This window comes from Sabethes cyaneus, chromosome 3 (genome assembly GCF_943734655.1).
Source record: "Sabethes cyaneus chromosome 3, idSabCyanKW18_F2, whole genome shotgun sequence".
Classification (NCBI taxonomy): domain Eukaryota; kingdom Metazoa; phylum Arthropoda; class Insecta; order Diptera; family Culicidae; genus Sabethes; species Sabethes cyaneus.
In genome coordinates, this window is record NC_071355.1 from 102,155,272 (window position 1) to 102,164,680 (window position 9,409).

Consider the following 9,409-nt stretch of genomic DNA (forward strand, 5'->3'; position numbering starts at 1 on the left):
GGTGAGGACACGTTGAGGGTTCTCGGGTTCAGAACTCTCAAGTCCACAAAAGTCAAAAAACACTCGAGCTGTTCAGGTGACTATAATAAAATAGGAATAAATATAAATAAAGAGCAATTCAATTTGATTTGAATTTCAAAAGTCGTTGTGCTTTCAACTTTGGGCCTGAACTCGTCGAGATAGTCCATATAGATAATAATCGTAATTCTGAACTTGGACATTAAAAAGTTCGGCTGAAAATGTAACCTGGAAATTAAATAAAAAGAAAACTTACCCAATTTAATTCTACTATGTATAATACACACATAATACATGGTAGAATTAAATTGGATAAGTTTTATTTAATTTAATTTCCAGGTTTCGTATTCTACTAAGACGCTCGAAAAACTTCAGCGAAAATGTAAAATATTGAAATATTTTTCCATCTTTTGAAATAAATACAATTTATTGATTCTATTGATTACATAAATAAAGTTTGTACAGATGTGGAATCAATAAAAATAGACTATATAGATAATAATATATAGTTAGTACATACAATCATATTATATCACTCACAAGAAAATAATGAACTCTTTAAATAATGTTAATAACAATTTTCAAAGTTTTTGGCAAAACTATTCTCAAAAAATCGAAAACTAAGAACAATTTACTACACGTTTTAGAAAGTTTACAGAGAGCATAACTATGATTTGTTACAATACGCTAGCAAAATCCAGGATTCGTATGCTCAATTACGCATCTTTTACAGTATTTTTTCACGGCTCGATAGCCTTCGATCGAAATTTGGCAATCTTGAATATTTAGTTGCTGCAACCCCCGGCAGTAATAGGCAATGCATTGAATTCCTCGATCAGTTATCATATCACAATTGCGTAAACTGAGTTTTTTCAGATTTGGACAGCTTTCTGCTAGTGCTCGGAGACCGGCATCGCTAACGTCGCACTTACCGATATCAAGTGCCCGCAGTCGCGGACAAGATCTAGCCAAAACGTTGATTGAATCGTCACTGACGGCTTCGCAACCGCGTGCATTTAGATATCGCATTTTGTAGCACCGTCGTGCAATCACTTTCAGACCAGCGTCAGAAACCTGATCACATTTAGCCACCGAAAGATATCGTAACGTAGCACCAAGCTTCGCTAGTTCATAGAGTCCAAAATCTGTAATGCTGGTACAGTCAGAAACACTAAGTTCTCGCAAAGCTATGCAGAAGTTGGGGATAAACTTGAGACCAGCATCTAAAAGTAAACTTATCAGTAAAAATAACGTTTCAAAGTTGTTGCTATATGATCAAATATTTACCAGTTACTTGAATACATCGTCTCAAGTAAAGATACACCAGCAGTGGACAGTTTCTAGCAATTATTTTAAGTCCAGAATCCGATATTGATGCACAGTCCGTTAGGTCTAGATACTGTAGTAGTAAACGTCGTGGCGACTCCAGTCCAGGATTGACATTGATGCAAGTGATTTGCGCACATCCTGATTAGCAATTTTTATTAGCACACATTTTAATCAAGTTGGAAATATAAACAGAACATACCGGTAATATCCAAATGCTGTAGATTCGTACATTTTGTAACTAGATGAAACAAGGCTTGGTTTGTAATTGCCACACTATTTTGAATTTGCAAGTGTGTAATTTCAGGACACCTCCGTGACAAAAGTTGAAGTCCTTTGTCCGTTAATCTACAGCCGTCACTTAATAGCACTCGCTCCACCCCTGGACATGTTCCGTTACGAGTTTGGCCGCAGAGCCTCCTTAGAATAGTCTTAATGGCTCTATCTCCACTGTTGTTCTCCCCTTGAATTGATGAACGATTACAGAAAAAGTTACAATAATTAAACTCATTTATTACCTTTAATCTTAATAACTTTCCAAAGAGTTTGATTCCAAATGACTGTCTCAAATCGTTTGCAAACTCGAGCTATATTGCACAGATCACTGCTGTCTAACCATTCGAAGACTTTAGTCATTAATTCATCGGAAAACCTGTCGAACAGTGGTCCGGAACGAAATAAAGCACTACTATCGCCGTTGAGTACATCGCTGCTTACGATATTGTTGTTAAGATGAGCACTGTTCAGGCAACCCGTACCGTTAGATGTTAACGAATTACCACTAGGAGCTATCGTGTTCCAGGAGGCCGGTATGGACGATTGTTGATGACCAGACGGAGACGGAGATACTAACGTGTGATAACCTTGATCTAAACTAGGCGAAAAGCGCCCATATCGCTTTAGTCCCTCGTTGAAATGTTGTGACTTAGAGCTATGCATCCTGAATGGAAAAACAAGATGGGATACCCATAAATGTAAATATAATGAATAGACTAGTCTACTTTACTATCGAACTGAAATTGAAACAAAAAGAACTGAAACATAAGAAAAACCATAATCCACATAAGAATTTACGTTCCTTTATGCAGGACAGGCCCACATGATTTGAATTCGTCATCACTGAATTTCCATGATACATACAGTGTATTCTTCGCAATGCACTAGTGCTTCACAGTTCTAGTAGATAAAGCACGAACAGTAGCATACTGAGAGGATCACCTTGACGAACTGATCTTCTTATGTGAAAGGGTTCAGATGTACGGCCATTGATAATAATTTGTGATCTGGCGTGAGGTGCCAGTATCTCCAGGAAATCGACAAACCTGTTATTAATTCCCATTTTCCTCAGAGTTGAGAAAAGAAAGCCGTGATTTACCCTGTCAAATGCATTACTTAGATCACATGCAGTCACAATTCCGCCTATTCGTTCTTGCTTAGAAAATGCTATATGATCTCGAATTGTGCATACCGCCTCAAAAATATTTCTTTTACCATTGCTGCATTTTTGATGTTCTGACAGCAATTTTGTTGCAATTATTTCTAGTCTGCATTTCAAAATACGGCTCAGTATTTTATAGTCCACGTTGAGTAGGGTTATAGGCCGAAAGGATTCAATTCCTCCCTGTCCTCCGCGTTTGCGTACTAGCACAATAACACCGTCTTGTATCTCCTCACATATTTGCCCATTTTTGATTTCGTTTAAAACTGCAGTGAATTCTCTCTTAATGATAGGCCATGTAGATAGATAGAACTCCCTTGAGAGTCCGTCTTTCCCTGGGGATTTATTTGTAGCGGATCCCTTTATTGCAGCGAAAACCTCTTCTTCAGTAAAATCGTCCATTAGTCGGTTGTTCGATTCGTCGTCCTGTGTCAGCGTCTGCGTGGGATCAAATCGATCATTTGACTCGATATCTTCAGCAGAAAAGAGATCTTGGAAATGTTGCAAAACGAGTTCATGTATTTCGGACTGGTTTTCAATTAATTGACCACCAAAGCGCAGAGTCTTAATATTTCTGCCGGCTCGTTGGTTGCATTGATTTTCTAGTTGAAATATCGAGATATCTTCTCCACTCAAGTAGCTAGGCTTTGCGATTTTTAGAGATTCGGAGAAGGCTTTCTGTTTCTGCAGCATTACAGCTTTTATCCTATTGATTTCAGCAGTGCAATCCTCATCTTTGTGTCGATCATAGGCAATTTGGAGACTCGAATAGTAAAACCCCATTGTATTATTAAAAGCTTGCACTCTGAGTGCTTTTTTCCATCGGAAAAACGAAGCGATTTTATTTTTTGTAAATCTAATCCACCAATCGGTCCACGTGCGGTAATATTGTTTCTGCCTTGTCCAGTATACCCACTTCGCGTGAAATTCTTGGAGATTTTCTGCTGTTAGCAATTTATTATTGAATTTCCAAAACGGTCTATCCTGTCGAATGTTTGTAACAGGTAGCGTTATTCTCAAAACTACAGCTTTATGATCGCTAAAACTGTTTACCTGCAGTTTGCAATAACGAACATTGGGAATACATTCTGGACTAGCATATATTCTGTCAATTCTGGACATTGATCGGCCTCTTACAAATGTGTAATCAGCCTGTGAATTAAATTCCCTCCAAACATCTTTTAGGCTCAACCCATCGACGAGACGTTTCAGTGTTGCACTCAAATTTGATACGCCCGTGGTATCCCTTTGATTGAGAACCGAATTGAAATCTCCGACAATTAAACAATATTTTAAGCGATTTTGAAGATAATAAGACAGAGTGCGGTTGAAGAAATCTTCTCGTGCACTTCTGTTTTGCGATCCAGACGGTGCATATATATTGATGATTGTAGCTTCATTCCCCAAGTTGATGCATATCGCCCTCGAGTCTAGACTTCGTAACACTCTAGAATATGCAATGCCATTTCTAAGAGCGATTGCAGTACCACGTCTCGTTTCATTTACATTGAAAATTATTTCGTATCCTGGAATTTGCATTTCCTCACAGTGTACCTCTTGCATGCATATAATGTCTAATTGTAGTGTGTGTATAAGTTCAACAAAAGCGTTTATTTTGGTTTTATTGCTAATACCATTTAAATTGATAGTTGCGAGTGTGTACGATAAGAGATTGTTTCTATTTGTGTCTGACATTATCAATGAATTGTTTACTTGCCCCTTGTGCTGTGGTGTTGTTGGAGCGTAAATTTCGTCTCTGTTGGGTTTGATCGTCATCATCAGAGATCTCCATCGTCCCTTTTCCTGCGCCTCTAACAAGGGAATTTGATCTGCTACTACTGGTACTATTGGGTGTTGAAAAGACGTGCTCACTCTCTGTAGGGAGCGCTTCGGCTTGCTGCTGGTGTTCTGTCGATGAGAATAGTTCAGGTTCCGTTGATGCTGGAATTGTTGCTGGTGGTGGCTGGTTCGGGATCTTGAGTTTTGCTGTCTTCGGAGTCGGTGGCGCGGGATTCTCTTCCGCTGCTCGTTTGCTGCTCTGGCTCTGCTCAGTTGACTTAGAATTGTCTCGAGAAGATGTACTTGACATACGCGATAGACTTCTCTGTCTTTGTCTACCACGTCCGGCGACTACACCAGAGTAGTCTTTGCCTTGAGCCGCAAGAGATGCTCTGTTCTCAGCGCAGCTGTATCCAAAATGCACTATATTGTTACAGTGGCGGCAAGTTTGGATTTGATTATTGTATGTAACGTGCGTACTGTAACCTTTGATGCTTGTGAAAGATGGAATGGGTTTCTGCATACGTATGCGCATGGTACGAACTCCGCTTGGTATATTGGCGAAGTATTCAGAACGGCATGTTTCTTGCTTGATGGCAACTACTTCTCCATATTCGGCAAAGAAATCAGCTATCCATGAATCTGGCATTCTTGGCGGTAAATGGTGCAACTTTACATCAGTACCTCCGTCCTCTACGTACAATCTAATGCGATGATTGGTGCCATCGTTGGTGAGCAACACATTATTATCAAACTTCTCTACAATAGCGGCTGCTGCTGCTTGCGTCTTTACCTCCACAAACACTTTGCCTTCTACTCGATCAATTTGTATTGTTGTTACATCTTGTGGCGTGAGTTTTAATTGATTTGCAATGAAAGCGTATACGGTTTCATCTTTTAATTTTCGTATTCCGCGAACGTCGATGAAGAAAGTGCGTTTCCTCAACGAGCTCATACTGTGGCAGGGGGCTTGATAACTATCACAAGCTTTAAACCCCTCCCAGTAAGTATGAACAGAGTTTGTACAAACTTTTGTTAGCGATCGATAAGCACGTCTGACTTGACTGACTGATCTGCGATAACTGCGGTGATTCAAAAGGAGTATCCCATCATACCGCCCAGTTAGCTTCGGAGTACGATGCTGGTCTCACAAGCCAGTAGTCGCATGTTCGAATCTCAGCTAGGTGGTGCTGCTAGATTCAGTAGGATCGTCGCACTAGCCCCGTAATTTTTCTGTACATACTCTAATAACCGGCAGCGAAGTCTATCGATAAAGAACGGTTAAGTCTTAAATACGTTTATACCCAAGCCTTGCTTTTTACATCACATAGCTGGTAATTATATGGCATTGATTGATTTTATGTATATTTTAATTAAATGATCAGTTAAGCGTGCGGGGCGCTCTGCGTTAATAGAAGGAAATGCTTATCAATTTAAGGACTGTATTTTTCATGAAGTGCTTGGTTAATTTCATTGTACAGGATTGTGATTTTACGTATCGTGAGTCAAACATTTGATTTTTACAATTGTTGATTCTTGCTGCAATAGTTGAGTTGTAAACTTCCATTTCCTACATTTTGATTGCTACATGGATGGATTCTTATACACACAACTAACATTGCTGATTGCAAGGGAAATTGTGCCATCCAAAGTGCGAAATCGCTCATAAAAGTGCGATCCTGCATTAAATCTTTTCGGTATCTTCGGTGCACTTTTTCATTACATTCCAACCAATAAGTTCACCGAAGAGACCGAAACGGTTTAAGCCGAAATAGCACTTTTATGAGCGATTGTGCACTGATGGGACAATCTTCCTTGCAATCAGCAATATGAATCTACATGGGAATTGTAAAGAAAAGTAATGGAATAATGCTAGAAGAGCAGGGATAAACTTAATTGGAAGCAATGGATAATATAACTAGGCATTGCAATAATTATGCAACATATCAATTTTTTTTTTCAAACTTTTTTTCAAAAGTTTACAAAACATCAAAAATGCCTAACACAACTCCAAATACAAACAAAACGAAAATAGAAAACAAAGCTTATGGCACAATTGTAATTAAATGGACAATCACGACTCTTATAATGTGGCCGTCAATAAATTAAAAGTAAGTGATACCTACATTTATTTTAAATATACCAAGATATTGAAATGTGATAGATTATCGTACATACCTAAAACCGATACATTACCGATGTGAACAAATAATGTCAATAAAATCTTAACATCAATAAATTACAAAAAGACAATTATGTCAAGGACTGCGAAAGACCAACAGGGCAACTGTTTCAATCAAGTGGTCAACTTCCTAAGGGAACTAGTTCTTGGCAGGAGATTCTCAAACATTCTTGATAGATGTAAGTGATGTTATTTGGCGACCAATTCTCTTTTGGCCCTTCATACAGGAGCTGGTAAATGTGATAATCGTTACGTTTGCATAATCCAAGTATAAATTTGTACAATACATAAGTTTAAATGATCAAAGCGATCGAAGAAATAAATGTTCCCGATCCTTTGACGGCTAATTCACCACTTGATAGATTTTCCACTTGCTCGTTTCTGATTGATCTTTGTAAATTTATGCGTGACCTCTATAATCCGTATAGTTCCAAGCAATAGAAAATAATTAAACTTTTGTTATTTAGGTACTAAATTTTTGTCATATCGTATTTATTTGATTTACATTCAATTCACACTTTCCAAATAACACGAAAAATGATCAAAGTCAATATTTATTCATAATGGCAAAGCAAAGTATTGGTGCTACGTTCCGCATTCGGAGCATTACTCTTTCTGTTTTTGTATTTGATAGACTTAGCAGCACCTGTTTCAGTACAGGATAATTGTGGACTTAGTGCTACGATTCTATTGACTCCCACAGCCTCTCCTAGCCGAAACTCGAACATACGAAGACTGGTTTATTAGGCCAACCCCGTACGTCGAGGCCAACTAGAAGGCTGTCCATATTTACATTTCGTACAATATTTGTTCAAAGACTAGGAACGCGAATGCAGTGGAATCTTCGAACGTAATTCGAATGCTCGTTCATCTCTAGACTGACATGGAGAATGAAGATTTGCACAATCTATTTACAAACTCAACAAAAATGTACATTTAATTTCGTGAACTATTCATATAAGGAGAAATACAACTACTAAAGAATCAAGAATTAATTTCTTCTCACCTTCCGTCCACGAAATCTGTGGTAGACACTTTCATCTGTTGCGAGAGACACTCGCTCCTCCCGTGATAGCCAGGTGATCCTCGAATTCTCTCGATTAAGTACCGGTCTGATCCACTGGTTTCCGGACTGGATGCTCGCCGTAACAAGTTGGGTGAACTAGAATCTAAACAATCATTATGACTGGATGGTGCTTTCAAGGAGGAATTATGGGCATTAAGGGCTACTACTCCTGCCGTATTGTGACAGAAGTTATAAATCGCATCGATGTTCTCGTTTTCTAGATAGTAACGCTCAGTGTTGTTACTGCTGCTGGACTGATTACGTGTTAGACTGGATGGCGTATTTGCGTTCCGCCGGATGGCACCTTGAATATAGAGGGAGTCCATTTTCTCTTCTAAGAAGTAGCGGTCTGCTTCCGAGAGGGATGCAAGAGGTTGCGCTTCAGATTGATAATTCATGTGGTTTCGTTGCATGTCAATCAAAACAGGTGATAGCCGTTGGTGTTGCTGATATGTGGTCGTTAACAGAGCGTCGATAGGGGTGTATGTTCGCGGTCGTAAAGGCCGATAATCCCCTCGTCGATTTAAAGTTGGCGGAGACGGTTGGTGAAGGAACGAAGCGCTTTGATCAAGTGATGACGAAGAACTAATGGAAAGTAAGTTTCCATTTTCTTGAGTAGCATCACTTTTGCACCCATTAGTATTGGAATGATTGTTTCCAAGGTTTGCTTCTGCATTATAGATGTCCGGATCGATTCCCAAAATTGGCGTTTTCCGAGACATTTGATACGCTTGCGGATCTAGAGGACTGGAACTCAACGGATGATGGTACTGGATTGCATCCATCGAGGGCGTGTTCCGGCCTAGCGATGCTAGTGGACACTCGACAGGTGCCCCACGTCGCTGCGAATGCGACATGTTGAGCTACGTGGTGTTACCTGTAAAGTAACAAGAAATATAAATATTGCATTAATTAAGATTTTCAAGTTATTGTTTCATTAACGTTTTATGATGAAAAATAGAGTTTTTCAATATATTATAAGAGTAAAATATAGTAACGATGATTATAATCGTGAAAACAGAGCAGGTTTTGTGCACTTATCACTGGACGATTTCTAAACCGATGTTTTGATTCGCATGTTTCGCATGTTTTAATAAGACAACAAATCAATCCGTTAATGGTACGATCAAAGCATATTTTACACTTTTTTGAAGTAATAATTCCATAGCTACGTTTCCAACCATACAAAAAACAGAAAAGCTGGTAACATTGTTTGAAAAAGCTTTATTATATACAGCACATTTTCTTAAAATGTAGGCGACTCCTTCTGTTTAAATTCTTTATATGAGTTGTCACGCAAAAATTCAATTAATTTCGTTCGCTCTTCTCTTCGAGATATGCCCGATCTACTTCCATCTATGCTTTCGAATCCCTGTTTCATTTTGCCATTGAGATCCATATGTGAAGCCACCAAGCTCGAATGATGTATCAGTTGCAGTTGCAATTGTCTCCATTTAACTTAACCTTGGTTCACACGTCGCCAATTTGCCAAGTGTCTCAGCAATAGTAAGTCGCACTCGACCTGGGTATTCTACCCTGCAAGTTTCGCGTCTCTGTTCCTGGTACCGGTGGCTCATACGCCACCACTCTTCGGCTGCAC

General features: G+C 39.0%; 1 protein-coding gene across 1 annotated transcript; it reads right to left on the reverse strand.

The window, feature by feature from the left end:
* Positions 1 to 705: 705 nt before the first annotated feature.
* On the reverse strand, positions 706 to 8,666 carry LOC128743788 (F-box/LRR-repeat protein 7). Its single transcript, XM_053840455.1, has 5 exons — positions 7,750 to 8,666; positions 1,863 to 2,284; positions 1,547 to 1,807; positions 1,306 to 1,485; positions 706 to 1,241 (listed from the first exon to the last, which is right to left on the reverse strand). Exons 1-5 carry the CDS (start codon positions 8,664 to 8,666, stop codon positions 706 to 708), a joined length of 2,316 nt encoding a protein of 771 aa, XP_053696430.1.
* Between the last annotated feature and the right edge of the window lie 743 nt (positions 8,667 to 9,409).

Bases quoted from the DNA above. Each gene is read 5' to 3' on its own strand.
- LOC128743788 (XM_053840455.1), bottom strand. From the start codon at position 8,666: ATGTCGCATTCGCAGCGACGTGGGGCACCTGTCGAGTGTCCACTAGCA. The intron at 2,285-7,749 runs GTGAGAAGAAAT...TTTTCCATTCAG, and splicing joins ACAGATTTCGTGGACGGAAG to GATGCATAGCTCTAAGTCAC. The intron at 1,808-1,862 runs GTAATAAATGAG...CATCAATTCAAG, and splicing joins GAAAGTTATTAAGATTAAAG to GGGAGAACAACAGTGGAGAT.